The sequence below is a fragment of the Thunnus maccoyii genome, chromosome 6 (assembly GCF_910596095.1).
Source record: "Thunnus maccoyii chromosome 6, fThuMac1.1, whole genome shotgun sequence".
NCBI lineage: Eukaryota > Metazoa > Chordata > Actinopteri > Scombriformes > Scombridae > Thunnus > Thunnus maccoyii.
Window position 1 is genome coordinate 17,329,289 of NC_056538.1, and position 25,693 is coordinate 17,354,981.

Sequence of the window (25,693 nt, forward strand, 5' to 3'; positions counted from 1 at the left end):
TCACTTTTTTCTGGCTACTTTAAAAATGACAGCAGAAAACACCAATCACCTCACAAATGTTTATAAAAATTGTGATCTTTATTTAAACCCAGGCTACAATATCACAGCATGTAAAGTACAAGGTACAGTACATCAGGTTATTACTGGCATGGAAATACAACTTTCAATTTCATTTCTCAAAAGGGGAATTTAAGTCTTAACCCTTTTGAAACAATGTTACTTATCAAATATTACACCAAAGTATTGTGTACTGAAAACTACACACAAATGCACATATGCTTAGATGAACCAGAAGTCACAAAAGAAAAAAAAAAATGAAAGACTTCCTGTTCATACAGAAGCTTTACTGAAACAAAGGAGGAGATGACATTAATGGGGAACAAAACAACATTTGTAGAAAACATGAAAAAATTCCTAAAAACATCCTGTAGCCTTTACATAAAAATTTCCAAACAACAGTTCAATAGATGTGTTCAATAGAAATATTACACGGGCTGTTCTGGACTTGGCTCCACATGATTCTGACAGAGTTATCTACAAAACGTGTGAAGGTCCACCGCGCTCAGCCAAACATGTCCTCACGGTCGGCGTTGTAGATCTCACCCTCCTGCAGCGAGGCAAAGTTTAAGAAGTGCGAGGGCCGGTGGACTTCATGGTAGAACTCCTTGGGGTTGGCCAGCTGCAGGTCGTACTTCATGTTGGGGTCGTGGCGCACACCTGTTGCATGGAAAGTTAAATGGTGAGTTTAAAATGTTTATTCTGCCAAGCCTGCGTGAATGGTCTGAGCACTGTGACAACTTAAAGGATAGGTTCCAATTTTTCACAGGTCAGGTGCCCAAATGAACACTGAAAGAGGTTTTCCTCGCTGTAATCATTCCTCCTGTTCATACTGGCTGTTAAAAGATCCTCTTCAAAGGCGCTTTCAATGTAAGTGATAGGGGCCAAATCCAGTCATTTTGTGCAAAAATGCATTTAAAAGTAGATCTAAAGCTTATAGGAGGCTTCAGCAGTCTGAGTTAGTCACATCCCACCACATTTACAGTCTTTTTAGCATAAAATACCCTCTTTGTGTTTCCCTGTTGAGCTGCAGTGGAAGTATAGTAACAAAAAGAGGAACTCTGACACTAGAGACACTAACATTGAAAGATATCTACTTGATTGAATTTAAAGGTTTATCTGAAGCTTCATATTAGCTTCAGATAACCTTTTAAATACATTTTGCACAGGAGGAGGACTGTGGACATTGTAAGTGCATTATGAAGGGATCTTCTAATAGCCAGTATGCACAGGAGGAATTATTACGGCAAGAAATAGCGGTTTCCTTGTTCATTTGGGCACCTGACTGTTGTTTAAAACAGACTTGAGAAACTGTGAACCTGTCCTTGACATTTATGTTTTGCATGATAAACTACTGTGTATTTGCCTGTTGAGGAATGAAAAACAAAATCAATGTTGATTTTGAGCTGTGAAGCAGAACTGTACAGTAAAAAAAATCATTAACATTGACACAGGCACTGAGCAGAAATATCAATGTATGGTACCGATTTCTGTCACAAACGAACAGCATTACTGAATGTGTATCAGGGATGTGAAAGATGTGAACGTTATCTTTCACATCCCTGATACACATTCAGACTTTGAAGCTGAATCATTTTCACAAGTAAAATCATGGCTACTGACCCATGAAGTTGTAGTTCCAGGAGACTTGACCGGGAACCATGAAGAAGCCCAGGAAGCGGTCAGAGAGCAGCATCTGCACTCTCTCATAGTGGGATGGCAGGTAACCTTTAGGGTTGTTGCCCTTGTCTGTGTTCTGTCGACCCCACTCGTAGCCGCTGGGTGTCAGCTTGTAGGCTGTGAGCGTGCAAGAGCCTGGTGTGAAGCTGAAAATCAAAAGGTAAAATGCTTTTAACCATCAACCATCATTTACTCTGCCGTTATAACCGTGACACATATTTAAAAACAAACTTCAAAAAGGAAAACTAAGCCATAATTTTTTCCTGCAACAAAAAGACTTAACAGTGTTGATTTTTACTATAGTGTGCATGAATTATCAGCACACTATGGATAAACTATATCAATTTATCAAGTTAAATATATTTAACATGTAAAAGTGTTCTTTAAAAAAATGTTTACTGTATATTTTCCAGGATATTCTCATCCAGCCACTTTAAGATCATCACCTGCTCTCTTCAGACAGCCTGACAGTTAACATTGATAAACTGCTGCTATGCATGAACGTGCACTTCATGAAGTATCAGTGGCTTTTTAATGTGATAATACAAACCTGAAATAAAAGTCTATTCAAGCTTACCTGCAAGTGATGATGATGGTCTTCTCTCCATCCCAAGAGGGGTTGTCAGCCATAATCTTGGCATGGGTGGTGACATCCTGAGGGGACAGCTGCGGTGACTCATTAGGCTGGGTGTGGATCCAGCCGAGGGGCTCCATCTCCTGTTTGGGCGAAGTTGAGAAGTTAAACAATTGCTGGCATTTCCATCACAAACTGCTAAAAATGATATGGAAGTTACATTGTCTCGATCAGCATGTGTGTCTTACTTTGAGGTATTCATGTCCAGGCAGCTGGTTGGGCAGGTGGACGGTCTGGTGCGTCCCCCACTGTGGCACCATGACGATACATCGGATCTCCTTCACCTGGGGGTTGTCTGGTGGACTGGTGCCGTACAGGTATCCTGCAATCTGGAACGACGCAGATCATGTTTACTTTCTACAGAAGCAGTGAGTTTATTTACTTTGCGCAGATGTGATGAAGGAACATCAAGCACAAATTTAAAACGTTTAGAGACAGTCTGTCTATGAACTACAGTAACATGGATCCCCAAATGTACCTGTGCTCGCAGATCTGAGATGCAGATGAACTTCTTGAGGACGTTCTTGGGCAGGATGTAGGTGTAGCCTGTCTCCTTGATGTCATCAGATGACACGTAGATGTGGTTGGTACGGAGATGGAGGTTGGCAGCAGATATGGCCCTGACGGTGTTAAGTACAAGGACACATTTAAGCTAACAGATAGAAACCAAAAACACTTAAAAAATTATTATTTACTACAATAAACTAGGAAGGTCTCTTCTTATGGATCATAAACTCAATCTGCATACCTGACCCTCCACTCAGTCTTGGAGGAGAAGGTCTGAGTCTCGTAGTTTGAGGTGGTGGAGGTGATGATCTCGTCACCGTGCTTGTTCACAGTGCGGGTCTGTGTGGCGGTGAGCTGCGACTGCTCCTTGGTCTGCTTCTCAATTTCAGCAATTTGCTGGCGCTGCTGTGACGGAGCTGAGATCTCCATACCCAGGATGATGTCACGGATCTCCGACTGGGTCAGCGAGGCCACGTTCACACTGGAGGGAGAGGAGGGAAGAGCTGAGTGCTAGATTCAATGTCAATGTTATTTTGTTCTATAAGTTACAGGGGAAAAAAAAAAAGTCAGCCCAGGGATATTACTTACTTGTTCTTTTTGCCATAGTCAGCAAGGATGAGATCTTTGAGTTGCACTTCCACCTTGATCCACTCCTCGTCAGTGAGAGTGGGCCAAATGTGATGGGGCTCAGTGATAGTTGTCTTGTCAGGTTTCAGGATCACCTTGGCACGGTCATTGTTGACATGGAGCGCTCTGAGGATCAGGATGAGTCGGGAGAAGGCCTAGAGATGGAGCAGACAACCAAACACTCGCTATTTACACAGGGGAATGAGTTAAAATGTCTCTAAAAATAAATAAATGCATTCAGTTGCTAAAAGTTGGGCATACTGTTAAAATCTCCTTGTAACAACCTGCAGAAGAATTTCCATAGAGATTCAATATAGTGATATAAAAATAAGAGTCTTATGGGATGAAGTAGAACTCACTGTGTAAGACGAGATGGTCTTAAGCCAGTCATCATACAGGTTGAACAGCACCATCTGAGGCTCTGTAGCTTTCAGGATGAGGTCTCCAAACTTCTCCACCTTCAGACAGGCCTGGAAGGGCAGCTGCAACTCTGAGCCCTTGATCACAATGTTGGGGAAGTCGAGCAAGTGGACCTGCATAGAGAGAAGAATGGTATTAGAACTGGAAAGCATTGAAATGCCTATCAAACCAACACAAAATCACATAGATGATTCATCATTACTGCAGCAGTATTTAGCATGTCAGCCTCACCTCCAGAGGGTCCAGCATGCCCTTTCTGGTTACAATGATCTGTTTCGGTTGCTCTTCAACAGGCAGGGAGCGGATCAGGGCAGCTACTTCTTCAGCTGTTTTCCATTTGGCCAGCTACAAGAGGAAGAGTGAGGGGTGAAGTTAAGACACTAGGAAGAGACAACATTAGTGCGAGTGTCAGTCTTAAGACTATGGACTTATTGACTACAGAAAATAAATGGGCTGTTGAAATTTCAGCAACATCTGACACAGTCACTGACACAACCTTATGATGGTAATTAAAAGTTATTCTAAACTAATTTAGGTAACAGTATGACAGTCAACCAGCACTGATTAGTTGGCATACCATCCATTTTGACTATGATATTTCTGATTTAGGTGCATTTAAATGAGAGAAGGGGTGGAAAGGGCACAAAAATACACACCACGTACAAAAATATAGTAATGATAGCTTATTTCACATATACAACACATACTTCATTTCTCTAGAAAATAGCCATAGTAGGAGTAAGAATATGTACTAACGAAGGAATGAGGAATCAAATAAAACACAATAGGAATCAGAATAAATCAATATCAAAAACACAACTGGTAATTGTAAAGTGAGTAGTGGTGGAGCAGGGTTGTACCTGTCCCAGACGTTTCTGTCCAGCCCACACAGAGGTGTGAATGATCTTTAGGAAGAGCTGGCCGGTCCTGGGGTTGAAGATGAAAATGGCTCCATTGATGGGCTTCGTGGTCAAGTTACCCTCAAAGGTCTGATGAGAGAGATGAAGAATACATGTGATTAAAGTCATGGGATTACTGTTGTTATATCCTTGTGCAAAAAAATACAAAGACTACAAAACAAATGATTGGCTCTCACCTTGTGGATGGTGACTCTGTAGACGTTGGTGTCATCTACGAACCAGATGATCTGGTTGGAGAAGAGTTCACCATAGTTCTGTGAGGACAGGTACGGCTCAGTGGGCTCTGAAGAGTACAGCTGCAGACCCTTGCGGATGCGCTCCCTGAGCACATACAGGGCAGGGTTGGCCTTCATGATCTTGGCCATGGCCTGCTGGATCAGAGGTTTGCTTCCAGGGAACCAGTTACCATAAGCACTACAAGGAGAGGAAATGAGAGTTAAAGACTGTGTTGAGATTGTTCTCTTAGTTAACAAGGATGTCAGAGTACATTTACTAAACACAGCACCCTTTGAGATGATTTGAATAACTACTGCAGAATGTGATGTTCATGTAAAACAAGTTAGGAAGCTCGTGTGAGGACTTCAAAGGCTACTGCAAATCATACTTGTTGACACGACAAGTGGATGCCAACACCTGTCTGACAATTTTCTAGTTTATTTTTAGACACCTGTAATGCACTTACGCTCACTTTAAAACAAAATAAGAACACTGGTTTGCCTCCTTCAATAACCAAACATGCCAGTTTGAATATTATAAAATAACAAATTTATCTTCAGTAAGAAACTGAAATGAATTAATTATATAACTTGAAGGAGGGAAAAATTTAGTTAGCTTCACACTGACCCAAAAGGATTAATTATTCACATTATGCAAAATATGAGGTATCATCATTTCATTTATATGTTCTTGTCCTTTTCTTGAGCTTCCCCCTTTTGAACAGGTTACTACACAAGAATTGACCAATCAAGCAAAAGTTTATGTATAATAGCAGCTTTGATGTTTAAGCCAGTTAACTAAATATCTGCAATCATAGCTGATCATGTATTCATGCTTTTAACAATCCTAACCTGTGGAGGTTGTAAGCCAGGTCGATGGCAATGAGCACCCCTGTGGGGGAGGGGTAGATACTCATGTTGTCGGTGGTGTAGTCCAGGAACTTGGCCCTGGCGTAGCGCTCGATATCATGTGAGTCATAGTCACCCCAGCGCAGCTGAATGTCAATCCAGTACTTCTGTGTGGTGGTGCTGTCCATCACATCCCTGTAGGAGGAGGTGCAACACTTCAATTTATACAAGACTAGACAATAGACCTTTAGAAAACTTTCATGATGACAGAGTTTACAAAGCCCAAACAGCATTTTCATAGCACTTAACAGTTTTAATGTATTTAGAGACAAATTTGGTGGAATTGAGTCATGTAAATATAGTTTCAGAAGTCATACTTGGAGTCGGCGAGCAGAGATGGTCTAGAGACGTTCCACTTGTATGATGCAAAGAGGAGGATGTCAGCACAGGATGAGTTCATCTTGTATGACTTCCTGGGGTGGATGGTCTCCTTCTGCACAGTCTCAATCTCCAGAGCATCCAGCTCCTGGTCAAACACCTGAAAACAAAAACACAAAACTTATTCACACTGTGGGAAGAATGAGTTGGCAAAAAGCTGTTTATGAGTAAATTTTGTTAGCTACTGTGTTATCACTAAATACATTTGGCACTGAAATTCCCCTTCTTTCATTCCCCAGTATGCTGTGGGAAGAACCAGTCCAAACCAGGGTAAAACCTACCTGACAGAGATCCATGACAATGCTCTCATGAATCTTCTGCCACAAGTGAGCCCTGAAGATCTGAATGAGGGAGATCTTCAGTGTGGGGATCTTTCCGTGCATGAAGATTCCAGTCAGGTCAAGTTGCACCTGGAAACCCACGTACACCTAAAGACAGGAAGAGGAGAAACTCTATAAGCTAGTGCACACGTTTAAAACCCTAAAGACATTCATTACTTTTCCCACTTTCATCTGGGAAGATATTTTTCAACTGCTGTTTGGACTAACGTTGGCTCTGTTGATGGTGGGTGACCACCAAAGTGTGAAGCGACGGTTGGGGATTTGGTTGAGACCGGACCTCTGGGCATTGGTCAGCTTCTTCCACTTCATGGACTCCTCAAAGCCACTGGCCTTCTCCCTAAAGCACAGAAAGACAATTGATGCTATTTTAATGGAATGCTTTCGATATAAAACAAATCCACAACTTAAAAAAAGCAGTCCCAAAACTGGGAGAAACTGGGAGAGGGAAAAATAGACTTTTCGGTGTCTAGTGTGTTCTCACCAGAAGAGACCCTCCCAGGTAGGGAAATAAGTGCCTTTGAAGAGTGTGTGCTCCAGGATGCCCTCCACACCACCCAGAGCCTGGATCATGTCTGTGCGGTAGTTGTTCAGGTTCCACAGTTTGCCATCGTGCCTCTGGTGGGTCCACCAGAATGGATTCTGCTTCAGTACCTGCATTCACAATCAATAGAGAGACATTAATATATGGTGTCATGTTCATGTTGGTGTTTACTGCTGAATGTTAGATCATCAGGATGTTAACGACATATTTGTAAGCAGTTTGGTGTGCGGATGTTAACCTTAAGCTCAAATAACCAATTCCAAGTCCAGCTGACAAGAATAGTTCATTTGATTTAGTTATCTTGGCTTTTCCCAGTTAGAGGCGAGGATCAAAAATAGTGAAGGTTTCTCTAATATGTTAACTGATGTGTAATGAGCTTTACAGCCTCAAATAGTCATGTGTAACTTTAAATCTTGGGGTTATGCTGAAGTATATCTCAATTATTAAGAGAAAACCTAATTTATTTAAATGGTATATACAAGATCATTTTGGCCATCAACTCAGTCTTCGTCGTACCTGGTACTGTTTGAAATCTGTCCTGACTCTCCAGCCTTTGTCATAGGCCAGTGTGTGTCTGTCCTTCTGGAAAAGTGTGTTGATACGCGGGATTCCTCTGTCCCACGAGTCCTCCAAATCCTCCAAAGTCAGACGTCTGAAACGCAGAAAACATACTGTTGTTTGCCTCGTCTAGTTCCCGTTTCACACTTGTTGAAATAATTGGTAAGTAATTAGTAGATGTTAGTAGATGATCTGTAACAGGCCATACCTGTTCTGAGCAATGGCCTCCTGTCTCTTGAGGGCATACTCAGCCCAGACTCTCTGGGAGTCGATGAACTCACTCTCCCATGGCTGAATGTAACGATACAGGTTAGGAATCAGCTGGTCCTCTTCATGGCTCATTCCAGACCTGAAGTGGGTGATGCCCACATCTGTCTGCTTGGACCACCTGGTGGAGAGGGAGGAGAATTAAACTCCAATTTACAAGATAATGTTGATACTGACTATTAATTACTGACAAGAGATCACATTAATAACAATCTGCATGCTGACTTACCGCAGGTCTGACTGTGGAATCAGCACGTGGCCCATAGACAACATGCCAAGGCCGCCCAACTCTTTGGGAGTGTAGAAGACTACAGGAGGGAAGCGACTGGGCATTTTGGAGTTAAGGCCGATCTTGATACGTGTCTGGATCTTGTTCTCACACTTGACCAGCAGATCCAGGAGCTCTTGAGTGTTGACCACTGCTTCACGGAAGTACGTCATCAGGCCGATGAGAGCCGTGTTCCATTTGTTCACAATCTAGAGGTTAAGAGGGGAAATAATGAGTATTATAACTTGGTAATTAATCAAATGTTTTTTGCTTTTTTTATCCATTCCAGATATCTAGATTATATTAGATAAAACTGTCTGCCGACCTTGGTGAATGTGGTGGATCCGGAGGCCATCAGGATCTGACGCACTCGGTTGTGGAAGCGCTGCATTGATTCATCGTCCACACGCAGGAAACACTGCGCTGTCCTCTCTTTGGTTACCTACACATGCAAAAACAATGAGAGACTTCAGACGCAAGTATCAGTTATGTACATGGGTATTTATCACATTTTAGCTGTCTGAAACTGTCATGGCAAAGTTGACAGCACAACTGTTTCTTATTTTGGGTCTTCTTTCGGTTCCTCACCTCATTCTGCAGGTTCCAGACACCGTCCTTGTGAGTGAACTCCTCATAGCTGGTGCGACATTTGGGCAGGATGCGGCACTCAAAGCCACACATGTTGAAGAGTAGGTTGGGGTTGTCTTTGCTGTAGACCGACACAAAGCTGTTCTCCCACTGGACTGTGGTCACTGATCTCGGCAGGCGGTTCTTGATGTCCCAGAAGACTGCACGTCCACTGTGGAAGAACAAGATCAGAGAAGTTAAGGCTATTTGTCGCCAACCTGGTTAAACAAGTATTATGTTCGTCATGTTTAACATTAGTCATTTTAAGTCTTGAGATGGAACTCACAGGTTGACATCGTGCTTCATCAGTCTCATGCGGGCATCGCGAGGCCAGCACTTCTTGTTGTTGTAACCAACAATGTTCTCATTGTTGGGGTCTGGGTGCTCCGTTAGATACCTCTGAATGAGGTCCCTGGCCTCGTCAGCAGAGAACCTGGTGAACACATGAAAGAGTCATATAACTTACAATTTCAATAATTGAATAATTTAAAAAGGCAAGGCACTTTGTAAAACTTGTTGTGTTATATTTACAAAAGCTACATGTTTGGAAGCGCTTTCATTTATCATTTTGGTGATTCAATCCCACCTGAAGAAGATGTGGATGCGGTCGATGTAGCGGCAGTACAGCCGGATCGGGTGGGCACTCTCTGTGGCTGTGTCTTGGAAGCTGAGGAAGTCGTTTGGCATCTGGGGTGGCCCGGCCATCTCACTGGCACGGTGCAGGCCCAGCACCAGCAGGTCCATCACCAGGCCATAGTACTGTACAATGAACGAGGCAAACTGCAGCCCCCTGATGATGCCGTACGAGTTTGTGTGGTTCATGTCCTAAAAACAAAAGAGACAAAAAGGACACAATTTTAGAATAAATAGCAATAAAAATTCAAAGATGTATAAATACTGAACTAGAAATTAGATATTTTAGAGTTCTATAGGTTACAGAAATCAGTCTGAATGTAAAATAATTTAGTATTTACCTTGTAGTTGATGACAACGTTGTTCTTAGCCGTCATGTAATCAGCAATGTTGTGGTCGACAATAAGACGCAGCAGCCTGTTGAGCAACGTCAGATCAATCTTCTCATACATCTTCTCGTAGCGGGACTCCAGCATCACGTTACACTCTCCCTCCGCAGTCTCCCACACGTCCTGCAAGTTGTTGATACCTGCAGAGAATAAACAGACACGCATCAGATAAAGTTAAGCTTTTGGTCCTACAAACATGGTGGAGTTATTGTATTTGAAGACTATGTTATTATCAAAAGTTTTGTTCCACTTCAGAGCATACTGGGCTGTTACACAATATGATCAGACTTTCTCACACACACACACACCACAAATATTGCTATTATTGTCGGTTTCCATAATGAAAAGCCTAATCAGAGCCCTGACCTTGGCACCACTTGTAGACCAGCAGTGGTGGTGGTTCAGTGTCAGCTGGTTTGATCCAGGGCGGGAACAGTCGCCTCTTGTCTGCCTCATACCACAGGTACTGGTCAAGGTAGGCATCAGTGATCTTCTCCAGGGGCTCTACGTCGTACACCGGCACCAGATGGCTGTACAAGTCCATGAACTCAATACCCACCTGCAAAAGAAGGAAGAATTGATGAGACTGGCAGAGGTGGCATCGAACATAATGAGTGAGAAACAGTGCAGACATATAAAAGAAATTCAAGGCTACAACAGTCTGCTTGAAGCACACAATCAATACTCATTTGTAAAGCAATGTTGTGGAACTTTTACATCTGTACTGTTTAACTAAATCTGTTGAATGTCAAAAAAAGAGAAGGAGAAATGTATTTTCAACCAATGTTTTGTCATTAAAAATCTATCTGAAGTCTGTATGCCTCTTGAGAATAAAACAGTTATCTTGGTCAAATCTTGGTCCTGACCTCTTTGAAAGCTCTCTGAGTGAGCAGGTGACGTTTGATCCTGGACAGAGCCTCGTGAGGATTGTCGTAAGCCTGCTCTATCAGCCCAAGCTCTTCCCTCTGAGACTGGTTCAGACGGGATTTCACACTGGAATAAACAGACAAAAAGTCAGTGAAGCAGAAACATTTCGGGCAGATATTTTGCCCAGTTTGATTTAATGTTTACTGATGAAGTCGGATGAGGTTTAAAGTGTGTTTACCTGTACGCCTCCTTGAGTCTCTCCAGGGCCAGGATGAGCAGCTTGGTGTCATGTTTGTAGGACAGTGGAGGGAAGGGGATGGGGGAGAACCGCCGACTCTCCAGCCAGTGAACAGTGGTGGTGTAAATGGCTACTGCCTCTTCAGCTGTGATGTACGGGCCGTCCTGTAGGCAGAACATTAACACTTCAATGAAAACATGGCAAAATGTGAAGAAACTGGGCAACAGTAGTTTGGGTGTAGAGATGCAATGGTATTATTTTTCATAATTTAGAGAGTTTAACTTCGGGTATTAGTTTGTTATTAGTAAATACAGATGTGGGCAGTTATAACAGTTAAATGTAAAGAAAGACATTCCTTAGCCCAAATTAACTTGAAACTAATCACTATAAATTATTAGAAGTAATATCTGAATGGTGTACAGCGAACTGCAGCTGCAGCCAGTGATAAATGAAAAGCCACCACTCATTTTAATATTCCTCCAGTTCTTACGCACAGGCAAGCAGACCAATGCAAGTGCGCCTTTGTAAGAGGATTCAAAACTTCACTTGTGATTTGTGAATTTAGGATTACTGAAATGTAACTGTAATTAATGCAACAGTTCATGTTGTATGTCTATTTAGTCTTAGCATTTTTCTTATTTCCTGTATCTCCTTTCTTCTCTGTTTACCTTCAGGTAGTTGTGCTGTCTCTCCTGCTCAGCTTTCAGGTACAGACGGGTCAATCTTCCCAGGTTCTTCTTGCAGACAGTCTTGTCCACAGTGGCTCCACGACGGATTCGCTCACGGTTGTAGTGGGCCGTGTTGGTCCACCAGTCAGCTTTGGCCTTCACGTAACGCAGGATCATGTTCTCAATGGGAGTGGGCAGGCCTGGCACCTAAAAATAAAAATTAGGCACTTTAACATTTTACATCAAACATCCTAAATTCAAATCAAACATCAGTTTAATGATTCTGTGATTAATTCCTGTCTTTCAACAACAGACTATCTCTCTCCTACAGGTGGACGTGATCTCTGTGACACACTAACCTTCCAGGGGATGTTGGCCTTCCAGCACCTCCAGGACTCACTAAGGTGCTGCAGGATGGTTCTGGCTTTGTTCTGTTTGATGCCTTCAGGCATCATGTCCAAAATGTCATGCATCACAGCTGCACGCAGCTCCAGGTCAAAGTGAGACTCCACACGCTGTTTGGTCACCGTCTTGGCCACTCCCTTGGAGTGACGTCCTGTTGGTGTAATTGAAAAGTTTTGTTCAAAATTCCTGCCAACACAAACGTCTAACTGTGCCCCATTACACTACTTTGTTGCTCAAAAATAAACACATAGTGGCCAACAGAAAAACACAGGATGCACACCTTCAAACTGCCTGGCCAGCAGATTTCCCAGCCACCTCTCCAACAGTGGAGTGATGCCCCTCATGAAGAACAGCCACACTCTCCAGCCAGGTGCCCAGAAACCACATCCTGGACCCTTGCCCACAGGACCCTGATCAAACAAACGCATAAAACCCAAACATGAAGACAAACTTCAGGTGCAACAGCAGTGTGACATGCTAATACCTTTTCTGTAGTTTGTGGGAAAATAAATCCTTTCTGAGGACATCCAACTGTTGGCAGAGCAACTACACAATATTTGTAAAATGCACAGTAAAATAGTACTTACAGTGTTGAACCGGTAGTAGATGAGATGCTTCAGATCTTTGCACATCCGGATTTGTCTCATCAACTTGTACTTGTAGCGGTACATGCCTGTCAGCTGCCCCACATGAGCGAAGATGTACTGCAGCCCGTCAGCCAGCTACAATAGAAAGATAAAGTTCTGTGATTAGCCAAGTATGAAATCTGTGTGATAATCGCAAAACAGCACCACAATCACTGATGCCAACACACAGGACTAATCACACTTTGATTCTCAAGCAGAGAAATTTTACAGAGGAGAAACATTCTTTACAGCCATTCAATGCTTAAAAGTGCCTCTTTGTGTTTTACACTGCAAGTGTGACTTCTATGGATCTGCCAAGCTTGGTTAGGCATTTACAGTGCTGCCTGTCTTTATAGCACAGTCTGGTGGTAACACTGTAATCTTTTGAAGTTTTGAGTTATCCAAACAGAAGACAGTGAAAAGGCTCAATGAACAATGACAGAGATGCAATGATACTATTTTTCTTAATTTAGAGAGTTTAACTTCAAGTATTAGGTTGTTATTAGTAAATACAGATCTGGACAATTAAAACAGCTAAATGATGAGAAAGACATCTCATTCATTAGCCAAAATTAACTTGAAACTGATTACTATAAATTATTAGAAGCAATATCTGAATGGTGAACAGCAAACTGCAGCTGCAGCCAGTGATAAATGAAAAGCCACCACTCATTTTAATATTCCTCCAGTTCTTACGCACAGGCAAGCAGACCAATGCAAGTGCGCCTTTGTAAGAGGATTCAAAACTTCACTTGTAATTTGTGAATTTGGGATTGCTGAAATGTAACTGTAATTAATGCAACAGTCCATGTTGTATGCAGTCAAGGGGTCAAATAAAAAAAAAAGCCACCATTCAGTTATCCAATCAACAGAAGACAGTGTAAAGGCTCAATGAACAACGATCTTGTGGAGGGAGATGGTACAGTTATTTTTCAAATTAGCCAGTGGTGCCATATCCCAGAAATTCGTTTAATGGTATTCAAAAAAAACTATCTGCTAACCTCATGACTGTAACTTAGTTTTAAACTAAAACTAAATAAAAAAAGGCTTAAACTATTTTAGCTTCAAGTTTTCGAGATTAAAGGTGAGGTGACCTGGTGTAGCCTAGTGAAAGAAAAAGCTTCTTGTGAATAACGATGGAACAAACAAACACTCAGATGTTCTCTGTGCTTCTGTCTGTCCAGTCAATAAAGTTGCTGAAATCAAACACTCAGGACGAAAATGAATAATGCATGTCAGTGAAGTTGGGTTACAGATGGACTGTGCTGTGCAAAATTTGTTGAACTAACCTGGAAGGCATCAACATTTCCCAGTCTGTACTGCACGTGGCTGTCCACCACCAGCTTGCTGAGACGCAGCACCTCTCTGCACAAGTGGAAGGCATTGCCGAAACGGGACTTTTTACGCTCCTGGGGGGATGGAAACAAGAACAAAGTGGTAGGTCAACACTGGTTATGACACAACAGATGGCTCTTGGCATGAGAATAGAGTTAAAAATCATTTAACAATAACAAGAAAAGAGAGTGTAAACCACATTTTTAGCTTTTCAGAAATCACAGAATTACAAAATATTTTTCATGAATAAAACCCCCAAAGACAGAAAAATGTATTTAAATTCTTGTAGCTCCATATTAAAGCATTTGCTACATGTCAAATGAATTAACCAACAGGAGGATTTGGCCTGTACCTTGGTGGTCAGTGTCTTGACGGGCTTCAGGTTGAAGTTGTAGTCGAGATGCAGGTAGTTCAGGTTCTTACGGTGGATAAGCAGATTGAGCATGTTGTAGCCCTGTCTGCAAACCTGCAGGCCCACCTCCACCCAGTCCAGCTTGGTGGACTGAAAGAACTTGGTGGCCTTGAAGGAGCGGAACAGATACCTGGAAGTGAACACAGGAAAAATCTTTTCAGAAAAACCTAGTTGATGAGCAAAACACATTTAAAAAAAAAGCTTAAATTAGGAAGATGAGATGGGAAATCCAACTCTAGAGTCTAATGATGCTCACCTCTTCTTCTGGGCCTTGGGTGGTCTGTGTTTGAGAGCGTTGAGCACATAGTACTTGAGCAGTTTCTGGTACGACACACGCACCTTCACTGGCTGTCCGGCAGGGCAGTGCTCACGGTACCTGTAACATAATTTAACACATCCAACTTAGAAGAGCCTAAAAATAACAACTTTGACATGACGCTGAGAACCAAATTAAAAGTTATCCACACATATGTTTTCAAATTACAACAATATTTCTTCCAACATGTTCATAGTTTGCTCACCAGTTCTTGATCAGGGGGATATCAATGGCTCTCCTCGTGCGGCCGGAGCGGAGGTTGAAGGGTCTCGGCGCCCACAGCAGAGCAATGCCGTTGGCGGTGTTGTCTGAGTAGAGTGGCGTCTCCTTGAGGAAGGGTTCCACGTACTCAGGAAGCTCAAACTCTTCATCGTCATCAGGCAGGGGCTCTTGACTCTGAGTGGATGCAAGAAACAGCAATAACAATATAAGAGTGACGTATGAGTGCTGACTTGCAGCTCATTAATTTTGTTGCTTGGAGTTTTACCCAAAAATCAATTTGAACTGTTCTCAGTAAATTATAATATCTGAATGGTGAAGGGTTAACTGCAGCTGCAGCCAATGATAAATAAAAAGTCACCACTCATTTTAATATTCCTCCAGTTCTTACGCACAGGCAAGCAGACCAATGCAAGTGCGCCTTTGTAAGAGGACTTCATTTAAAACATCATTATGGATTTGTTTTGACGACATTACATTCGACTTTCCTCAGCTGCCAGAGGAAGATGGTGGAAAATCAACCACACTCACCTTGACAGAGTGTCTATGTGAAATGGGGTTGATCAGCGGGTCAAAGTAGAACGCTGGAAGATCTGGATCCTCTGTCTTGATGAACACCACATTTGGTGTGTGATACCTGCAGAGGCAAAGTCACAAGTGTCAATTACTTTCTTACAGCCAAAAAAAAATTAAAGCAAGTTTAGTAACTGAATAAACAAAACAGTTCAGCTGCATTTCACACAAATTGAATCTTAACTGTTTTGTTTCACTCTGATGTGAATTCTCCAACAGCGAATTTCACTTCATTTTGGTTACATTTAATTTCCTTTTAATACAATGAACTGCCACTTCAAGGAGTCAGTTATTCATCGCTTACCAGGTGAGGTGGACGTGGTGCGGCAAGTTGTTGTACAGGTAGGGGAATGCGATTTTGTACTCCGTCCTGATAGGCTGTCTGATGATGATCTTGTTGATATCATTGAACTCGTTCCAGTCTTCATCCCTAAAGGAGAATCAGAGGGATTAGCTCCGACACACAGCATCTAGCATCAGTTTGTGCTTATTGTTTTTATAAAAGGGGTAAAACAGGATCACTATTCTAACAAATACAAGACATAGAGTATCTATTTCCTAACATCTAAATGCTGGAAAAAGTCTCCACCACATTTTCACATTTATGAGCGTGCAAGTGGTGGTCGTGCCGAGTGACCTCCACAATCCAGGAGAGTTATAAGTTTATAATCTCCGAATTTATCATTTATTAAAAGGCAGGAGGTCCTTACTGGAGGTTAATGTCCCGGACCAGGGGCTCAAACTTTGGTCCTCCGGGGATGGCCATATTTAAGGCCTTGGAAGTGAAGAAAGCCTTGAGGTCAAACAGATAAAAGTAGTTGAAATCCACCAGGTCCGTCAACAGCTGGTTGGCCAGGCGGTACAGTGTGGACATCATGGGCAATGTGAACTGCCAGCGACGGTAGGTGGTGCCATTCACAAACCTGAAGGGGACAAAAAAAAGGTCATTAATTTTGCCAGATTCAGAGCAGCTACATATGTTTAAAAAAAGTAAATGTGTCTCATAAAGAGACTTGATGGTTTACTTGGCAGTGTCTTTGAGGGGCTGGTGTTCATAGAACCACTCTACAACTGAGCCGTCCTCCTCGGGGTCCAGCTCCATCTGAATGGCCTCCAGTGGTTCCACATCAAGGATGTTGTCAGCGTAGTCCAGTGGCGGCTCCTCATCATCAAACGGTGGAAAGCGCATCCTTTTGAAGTGTCGACGGTCACGTTTCTCACGACGCATCATGATCCACATGGTGCTAAGAGGAGAAGAAGGATACCAGTGATTACGTATGTTAGAAATACAAACGAGCAAAATACGCTTGCTGTGCATTTCACAGATGTACAAAGGTACTAAAAACACAACAGTGACATTCTTACCCCCACTGGGCGATGTAGACCGGCTCAATAACCCATGGGATTTCATTGACGAAGGAAATGGCTCCTGTGATGTGGTACAGGACGGGCACATCTCGGATCTGTTCCCAGGGCATAGGCATGTTCTCCAGCAGTTTCAACACTGCATGGGGCATGTATTTGAGGGCACTGGTCAAAAAAAAAAGAAAGACACAAGATGAGCTTGGGCAGTGGTGATGAATCTCTTCAAACACTGAGCAAACTTATGAAAATATGAGAGCCAAAGCAGTCAGTATTGAACTTACATGCACCTAAGTTTATAACCTGAATACATCAAAAAAAGTGTGTCCATACTTTAGACCAGTTCTGTATATTTTGAGTTTCCCATAGACATGTTTATTATTGTATTAATCTTTTTTTCTCTTTTATTTACCCGAGATAGACCCTCTTGTCATGACGAAACTTTCTATTGGTCATGTCTCCATGGTCCCTGATGATCTTGCGGACATGCTCAGGTGGCATGTCTTCCTTCTGAGCATCCACAAAGCCAAACTTCCTCTTTTCTGAGTAGCGCTTTGCCTGCAACTGCTGCCATTTCCTTGCTGTAGAGTTGAAAGACAATTTGATAGACAATGACAAAAATGACCACATCCATTTGTCATAACATTGCATTTTAACAAACACCATGAATATAAATGCACTGAGTGAAACCCAACATACCTTTCTCTTGCAGTTTTTCCTCAGACATGAAGTCTGGGACCGGTGCAGGAGGGGGTACACCTGGTGGGATCCCTGCAGGGACTCCTCTGTAGGGGAAGGTAGCCGCCATGGCGCCTCACAACTACAAACATCACCACCAAACAAAGAATTACAATAAATTACTGACCCCACTTGTGCCAAAACTTTGTTAGAATTTTCTTTTTTACATTTATACATATTAAATTTGTGTGACACTACAATAAATTGTCAATTCCAGAAATAGTCTGCATCCAGCACTCTTAAAAATTCAACATTATAGGAGGGGTTCATAATTTTTTAAGTCTGTCTTAGGGTCGGGTCAGTCGGGTGCCCACATGAACACTGAAAGAAGTTTTCCTTGCTGTATAGATCCCCTTCAAATGAGCTTTCTATAATGTTAGTGATGGGGTCCAAAATCCACAGAGTCGTTTTGTGCAAAAATACACTTGAAAGTTAATCGGAAGCTCATACGAGGCTTCAGCAGTCATATCGAGTGGATATATGCCACATTTACAGTCTTTTTAGCACCGAATTCCCTCTTTGTGTTTCTTCAGACTGTTTCCCTGATGAGCTGCGGTAGAAGTATAGTAACAAAAAGAGGGACTTTGGCACTAAAATACTGTAACGTTGAAGGATATCTACTTACTTTGACTAATTTGTAGCTTCATATCCAAATAAACTTTTAGATGCATTTTAGCACAGAAGGAGGCTTGCGGATTTTGGACCCGTTCACTTAACTTACATTTTAAATGCATTATAAAGGGATCTTCAAAAGGTCAGTACAACAAGAGGAATGATTAGTGCAAGAAAAACCCATTTAAATGTTAATTTGGGCGCCTGACTGTTGTTTTGAAACAGACTTTAAAAACGGTGAACCCGTCTTTCAACATTAAGTAACGTTAGCTAACGTTAGCTTGACAACATGGCTTCCAGTCTGAAACAAACTGCCCGCTAACATTAACAATCACCGGCTGAGCGGATTACTAGCTCGGCAAACATTTAACGCTGCATAAAAGTTGCTTTTTGCAAATTTTACCACAAGCCACACTGCACGTTTGCATAACCTTAGTAAATGTTGGCTCTGTAGTTGTTGATTAGGTCAAGCGTGGATGAAGCGGTAAGCTAGCCGAGAGCTATAAAAAAAAACTAGCATAGCAGCTAACGGCTGAAAGTTAAGTAAGCTAACAAAAACGAAAATGCTCGCAACAACTCATACCTTGCTACCTTCACTCCAGAGGCGATTTCTTTGCGTAGACTGCAGCCTTTTTTCAAACACGACCAGCTACCAAAACATTTCTCATTCAACGCTGTTTAGCCCCCTTTTTTAGGCTCTCCGTTGTGTTGATTTCTTCCTAAAACTGCATCACGCACGATGATCGACGGCGGCCACACGATGGACGCAGTTCAGTGGAAATCACAGACAGCAGGTACGACGCACGGAAGGGTTTCCTACCACGTAATGGACGGAGCCTTACGTAGAAACATGCGCTAACGTAGGACAAGCGCCATTTTGCGAATACCCGGATGATGCGGTTTCCGCCGTCCCACTGCCCCCTACAGTGTTGGAGTGTATCCTACCGGGCGTAAAGGACGAGTTCACAGTTTTTCATTCATTCTGCATCTTTAATGGAGAGTTTGGAGATTTCTACTCACCCCTGGTTGGAAAGGTAATCTCACAGTTGTGTATTTAAAAAAAACATACATGGAATAATGGTCAATTTTCTTTATTCTTGATTGACCTACAGATGAGACATCACTATTGTAATGACGTAAAATGTTGCATGAGGGTATTTCAAACATCAGTTCCTTGTGCTGCCACACTCTGGTGGGCTTGCTGCATGGCTTCAAGGAGAGGTGGGCAGCACCATTAATGTCTCAATATTTCACCATGTGTCTCACACAAATTGTGCAGAGTACAACAGGTAATAGTCATTCATGTCACAAAGTCTAATAGGCAGTCATTTCTTTTAATCAAACAATGCAAGCTCCCTTTCAACCTCCAAAAGGTGTTCTCTACCACACACCTTGCCTTGCTGACTTTGTGGTTGAAGGTTTGTTGCTCTGCTGTCAGATGTCCAGTGTCTGCAAATGGTTTGAGGAGCCATGGCTGTAAAGCATATGCACCATCTCCAAGTGGGTAGTATCCCATTTTTTGTCCACCAACGGTCCTTTCAGGATGTGATGTGAAGTGTCCATTAGTGCCACACAGGCTGGATCCAGCTGACATATTACAGTCCCTGGCCACCCACCACAGCTTGCAGGACACCGGAGTGCCAACCCTTGCGGTTAAAGTAGTCAGCAGGAAATTCTTGTGGTCCATAATTCTTATGTGTGACCCATTAATAGCGCCAGTGCAATGTGGTACCCCCCCACCTCTGCTGAAATACATGCACCACTGTCTCGCCTGTTCGGAAAGTGCACAAAATCGCACAGGTCCTGCCACATCAACACTCTGGCGAAGAAAGTCTACCACTTCAGACACCTGAGAGACTTTAAGTTTCCCCTCAGGGCGCTCAGGAACTTTTAAACCTGCACCATAGAGAGCATCCTGTCTGGGAGTCTCACCACCTGAAGTTCTCTCTGCTGCCCTCAGGGAGGCACTACTGCTGCCTGAGGGCTAACACAGAGAGGATGAGGAAGAGCTTCTTCCCTCAGGCCATCCTGCTGCAAAACAAGAACTGTGCCAAGCAAACTCCCCCCCCCCCCCCCCCCCCCCCCTCCAAGTTAGTTTGCACTATTCGCACAATCCTGTGTATAGCATATGTATATAGTCTATATTTTATTTTACTGTAACTCTACAACTTAGATTTAGTGTATGTACTGTTATCAAATTTTAATTTTTAATTCCTCCTTTAATTTTTGTTTTTACTCACTTTATTGTAATTTGAGCCAGAACAGGTAACTAAGGCATTTCACTACACACTGTAAAGTGTATAGTTGTGTATGCGACCAGTAAAATGTGAAATTTGAAAGAAGGTCTGGGTTTTACAGTATGGGTCATATTTTGACAAGTCTGTTGTGTTTTTTCTTAAACTGCTTTGGCCAACATTTTAGTGTGCTATTAAAGTAGTAGAAATGTTATGAAATGAGAAGCTTTTGTTGTATCAATAACAAAGTGAAATGGACAACGTCCAGTTTATTTGAAAAGTAATTGGTGTGATTTTTTTTTTTTTTTTTTTTGCTTGTTTGTTTTTGCTACATACCACCATAGGTAAACTGTATGCCAACTATATAGTTGCATTTTACAGTATTTTCATGATGTTTACAACATTAGTTGTATTGTACGTGTTTGTTTGTTTTGTTTTGTGGTCATTTAGAGTTGTATGAAATTACACTTTATTCTGAAAAAAACCGAACGGAAAATGGGAGGCAGGTCTCGGGTCGTGTCCAGATGGTAACCCTAGATTTGGTAAACTCTCGCGAGCCGCCTTAAAATATTCTCCTTGTCTCTCTGGTTTATAATATGTTAGCGCTGTGGTTAACATCTGGTTAGGCTTTGCTTAAAACGATAATTTGGTAATGTGGATGAAAGTTACTACTTTCCTTCCAAATCTCGCGAGAGTTTTGCAATTTTTTGCAAATCTACGGTTACCATATCTAAACATGACCCTTGTCTCGTCTGAGGTCCACCCTGGTGTGACCCAAAATACTTCTCATTGATAGTTTTTGCTTTTTAAACAGTTCGGATCCACTTTTTTGCAACTTTTTTGTAACTCCTTTGTTTTTGTAACTGTTTGTTGCGGAATGGATACTTGCGAAGACGTGCGGGAAAATGTTAAGGTACAGTTAACTGAGTTTGGATTAATGAGCAATGAGCTTGCTTTATTTTCATACATTTGTTTGGTTTTTAAGTTAATGTCACAAAAAAAACATGTTTAGGCTATTACAAGAAAATTTTCGACACTTTGCAGAGATTAACTGCAGAAAGAAAGATTTTCTCTTTCCCCCCCAAAAGCAGATCAGATATTACACAACAGTGGCTCAGTCTATTAATTAATAACCCACTGAATGAGTCCTGGAGTTTAAGATACTGACGATTCTTTAGGCAAACCAAATTATTATAGAGTGTGACTGTAAAACATTTATTTAAAAGCTTTAAGGAACTTAATTGCCAGTGATGTCCTGCAAAGAGATTTCATCCTTATTTGGTGATTAACAGTCAGTTTTAGTAAGTAGCTCATAGCCTACATACTGTGTTACTTAATAATATAGTGAGATAATGAAGTTTAAAAAATATTCTTCAAGATTTAAACACTTTTCTTAGTTTCAGCTAAAAGAAGCGTGTGGAAAGAGCAGCCTGTGTAGAAACTGTTGTTGACTCACATGTGTCATCATGTTTGCAGAAATACTACGGCAGTCGGCTGGAGTCCTCTTGTGATTTGCAAACAAGTGCTGCTTCCTGCAGTTTGTCTTGCCGCCCAGTGCCAAGAAGTGTCACTGATGCTCTGAGCCTGGTTCACCCCGAGGTGATCAAAAGGTACCGTTTACATTTTTCCTCATCTTTACCTCTGCGTCATATACATCTTGAGCAATAACTGGAAGGCACAGTGGAAATTATTCTTCCTGCACAACAGGCAGATTTCTGCGAAATCTGCAAAAGTCAATTTCCTGTCTCACTTTTGGGATCACAGGAATGAACTGTTTCATAGCAGCTGTCTTTGATTATTTAGACTAAAACAAGAGTAAGAGAATTCATACACTGCAACCATCCTTGTCAATACATCAGGCAAAAGTGATCCATTACAAACATGCAACAGTTTGATTGACAAATGACTGAACCAAGACACTGAAGCTCAGACATTTCTATCACAGCTTTCCTATCACAGAGTATCTTACATTTAGTGATTTCAATTTCCATCCAGTTTAACCAGCTTTCTTTCTCCTTGGTTATGCACTGTGGTCACTGACAGTACTTTTCTCCAGATTCTACGGCTGCGGCCTCCCATTTCCAGCGAAGCTTGAAGGCTGCAGAGTCCTGGACCTCGGCAGCGGCTCTGGCAGAGACTGTTATGCCTTCAGTAAACTCATTGGACCAAGTGGGCATGTCACCGGGATCGATATGACAGAGGAGCTGGTAATGACATATGCACGTATACACACGTTGGCACTTGATTCCTGTACTCTCTACTGACTTAACTTGTATTTCTTTAGATCACAGCATCTCGTCAGTACATTGAGTACCATCAAAAGAAATTTGGCTATGAGGAGCCCAACGTCACTTTCGTCCAGGGGTATATGGAGAAGCTCGGTGAAGCTGGCATACAGAGTGGCTCAATGGATGTTGTTCTGTAGGTTTTAAAAATGGTTATCATTCTACATCTGTGATTCCCAACCTGGGTTGTGAGATAAAGCTAAGGGGTCCTAAAATGATTACTTGGATAGGAAATAAGAAATTCTGCTACATAAAATGATGTTTTCTCTAATCTTCACTTTTTTCATTGTGAAATACTGTCTTTAGGCCTCAAAAAACATTCAAATCTAACAGTCTAATAAGAGAAAATCACACACATCAGTACAATTGACAAGTGGTTACAAGTAGACATATTTAGCATCATAACCAAAAAAAGGTTAGGAACCACTGTACATTATCTAACTCTGTGGTCTGTTACTATAGCAACATGGATAGATCAAAAAACAAAACTGATTTCTATTCTCTTTTCAGGTCCAACTGTGTAATCTGTTTGTGTCATGATAAAAGAACAGTGCTACAGCAAGCCTATAATGTCCTAAAGGTTAGTGTCTTCACACTAATTTCTACCAACAACATTAATGTAAAAATGTTCCTGGAAAGATGAACGAGAACAGACTCTGACTCTCATCACTCTCATTTTACACAGGAAGGAGGTGAACTGTACTACAGCGACATGTATGCCAGTAAAGTCGTGCCTGATCACATGAAGCAAGATGCAGTTCTGTGGGGTAAAACGCTGATGATAACATAATAGAATTGTTATCAAATTTCAATGTGAAAGGCAAGACACACAACGTACATATCCTTTGGCTGCGATCTCTTTCCTCTGGATTTAGGTGAAGGAATGGGAGGCTCTCTTTTTTGGAAAGACCTAATTTCTTTGGCCCACAGTGTGGGTTTCAGCACTCCACACCTTGTTTCAGCAAGCCAGATTGTTGTTTACAACTGTGAGCTCAAAGCAAAAGCAGGTAAAAAAAAGGTAACATTTATTTTTAATGACAGGTGAATCATTTCCATTCTACGATTGAGCGAGCTCTTTATTTTGCAGGTGACATCAGCTACGCGTCGGGCACTTACAGGCTCTTTAAACTGCCCAAACATCCAGTCATGACTAAAGCAACTGTGACCTATAAGGGAACTGTGGCAGATTGTCCAGATCAGTTGGACTTTGATTCATCACACTGTTTCAAGGTATAAAACAAGCTGCATCAGACAAGGCTAATATACAGAACTGTTGATGAATATTTTCACAAGTAATGAGTCTGTTTCTCATTTCAGACAAAAAAAACATTAAAAAATCACCTTTTATGTCTTTGGACAGACTAGGTTAATGTTTACTTTTGTGCTTTGCAGAAAGATGTTGCAGTGGAGGTAAATGGAGAGATGGCCGCAATCCTCCAGAGTTCCCGTTTTGCTCCGGATTTCAAAATCCAGACTTTGGATAAACCAGAGTCCAGCTCTGAGTCAACCCCACAGGTAGCTGGTCTTCTGAAATGATTTAATTCTGAATGGTTACCTACCGACTGTATCCAGAAAGGAAGTAAAGTCGACCCATTTTTTGCATGCAAGAATCAAATTAAACATTTTTTCAATCATTAAACTTACTCAATTTGAAATCTGCAGCTTCAGAAATACAAACATGTGTAATAATTTTACAGAAAAATAACTTTTTTGCAGTGTAAGCTTGTTGGCAACAGAAGTTTTGTTTGAGTCTCATCTAAAGGCTTAAGGTGCTACATAAAGAGTGTGATTTTGGATTTTCTTATTTTTTTCTCAGTACTGCCATCTCAACCCATTTCTGTTGGCTGACAAACTGGGATCCTCGGTGAAACAATGCTCCAAAACGAGCAAATAAAGAAGAAGCAGGAAATTGTCCTGAAGACAGAGGACAACTACGGAAATTAAACTGTCAGACATTAAGATTTGTTGATTTTATCAAGTCCATAAAGATTTGTAAGAAGCAAATCATTTTATAGTCATTGTGTACCTCCTGTGATGTAGTTAAAGACAGTTTAGTCAGGTGTCAAATAAACTTTGAATTTCATGATTTATGTCTGTGCTCGTAGCCAATGCTGTTATAACAAATAAACTTGTGCAGACACTAAATTTATTTTTGTAGTTAAATGACTAAATTCACAAAGTAATAAAATTGTTTGAACTTTGTCTGCAACATTATTGGCCTGACTTTGAAGTAATCAAAGTAGAAATGTCAATTGGATGTAAAATCTGAACAGGTAATGTTTTGATACATAAAATAAGCTGTAAAAGCAGCTTGCCAGTGTTTTTATAGTTCAAACCTGTTCTCTGCTGTGATTGTGTAATATAAAAGAGTAACTTGTACTGACAAATGATAATTATCTAAGTACTTCCAGTCAGTATGACTACAGAGTGAGCTGCTGCCCTGCTGATGATTAATAAACTCTCACAATAGCACACGAGGGTCTGTTTGATAGAAAATGGGACAAATAGATTCAGGATTCATGGATTCAGATTAGCAGTGAACAACAGTTTTAGAATGAAAGAAATATACATGTTTAATAAGAAATGTTTAAGTACACATACATATGATTACATTGTGTTTTGCCTGAGCAACTGTCAGACCACCAAAACTGAAACAAATGAAGCAGCAAAGGTGATCTAGAGATGAGCAATGATGTAGTCTGTAACAGAAACAAGAAGAAAAAACATCTTCCATACTGCACACATAACAGTAAAGTGGATGATATGTAAAGTCAGTTGTGAATAAACTCCCTAACAGGTTCATTTAATACCTGAACATTAGTTATGAGCCAC

The 25,693-nt window shown here is 41.5% G+C and overlaps 2 protein-coding genes across 2 annotated transcripts; one reads left to right on the plus strand and one right to left on the minus strand.

The window, feature by feature from the left end:
• Window positions 1–57: 57 nt before the first annotated feature.
• Window positions 58–19,166, minus strand: prpf8 (pre-mRNA processing factor 8). Its single transcript, XM_042413436.1, has 43 exons — window positions 18,926–19,166; window positions 17,692–17,812; window positions 17,405–17,573; window positions 16,996–17,160; window positions 16,656–16,874; window positions 16,341–16,553; window positions 15,935–16,060; window positions 15,589–15,694; window positions 15,044–15,234; window positions 14,779–14,898; window positions 14,463–14,652; window positions 14,065–14,184; window positions 12,737–12,871; window positions 12,430–12,559; window positions 12,104–12,300; window positions 11,745–11,951; window positions 11,077–11,240; window positions 10,838–10,964; window positions 10,338–10,530; window positions 9,924–10,111; window positions 9,536–9,774; window positions 9,236–9,382; window positions 8,911–9,121; window positions 8,648–8,764; window positions 8,284–8,531; window positions 7,996–8,175; window positions 7,746–7,881; window positions 7,170–7,339; window positions 6,896–7,025; window positions 6,629–6,775; window positions 6,287–6,447; window positions 5,913–6,104; window positions 5,022–5,259; window positions 4,786–4,914; window positions 4,157–4,270; window positions 3,865–4,038; window positions 3,467–3,660; window positions 3,120–3,359; window positions 2,850–2,991; window positions 2,560–2,700; window positions 2,315–2,454; window positions 1,681–1,883; window positions 58–717 (listed from the first exon to the last, which is right to left on the minus strand). The coding sequence occupies exons 2-43, from the start codon at window positions 17,798–17,800 to the stop codon at window positions 563–565; spliced, it is 7,017 nt and encodes a 2,338-aa protein (XP_042269370.1). The 5' UTR covers window positions 17,801–17,812; window positions 18,926–19,166; the 3' UTR covers window positions 58–562.
• A 1,902-nt stretch (window positions 19,167–21,068) lies between these two features.
• On the plus strand, window positions 21,069–25,070 carry zgc:153372 (uncharacterized protein LOC767695 homolog). The gene is made up of 10 exons (XM_042415133.1): window positions 21,069–21,489; window positions 22,053–22,186; window positions 22,633–22,783; window positions 22,861–22,997; window positions 23,372–23,441; window positions 23,547–23,628; window positions 23,737–23,868; window positions 23,949–24,091; window positions 24,254–24,376; window positions 24,678–25,070. Exons 1-10 carry the CDS (start codon window positions 21,454–21,456, stop codon window positions 24,753–24,755), a joined length of 1,086 nt encoding a protein of 361 aa, XP_042271067.1. The 5' UTR covers window positions 21,069–21,453; the 3' UTR covers window positions 24,756–25,070.
• Window positions 25,071–25,693: the final 623 nt, after the last annotated feature.

Coding starts and splice junctions, on each gene's coding strand:
- prpf8 (XM_042413436.1), bottom strand. CDS start 17,800: ATGGCGGCTACCTTCCCCTACAGAGGAGTCCCTGCAGGGATCCCACCA. Junction 12,301..12,429: donor GCTGGCCAGGCAGTTTGAAG/GTGTGCATCCTG, acceptor TTACACCAACAG/GACGTCACTCCAAGGGAGTG. Junction 2,992..3,119: donor AAGACTGAGTGGAGGGTCAG/GTATGCAGATTG, acceptor TAACACCGTCAG/GGCCATATCTGCTGCCAACC.
- zgc:153372 (XM_042415133.1), top strand. CDS start 21,454: ATGGATACTTGCGAAGACGTGCGGGAAAATGTTAAG. Junction 21,490..22,052: donor ACGTGCGGGAAAATGTTAAG/GTACAGTTAACT, acceptor TCATGTTTGCAG/AAATACTACGGCAGTCGGCT. Junction 24,092..24,253: donor ATTCATCACACTGTTTCAAG/GTATAAAACAAG, acceptor TGTGCTTTGCAG/AAAGATGTTGCAGTGGAGGT.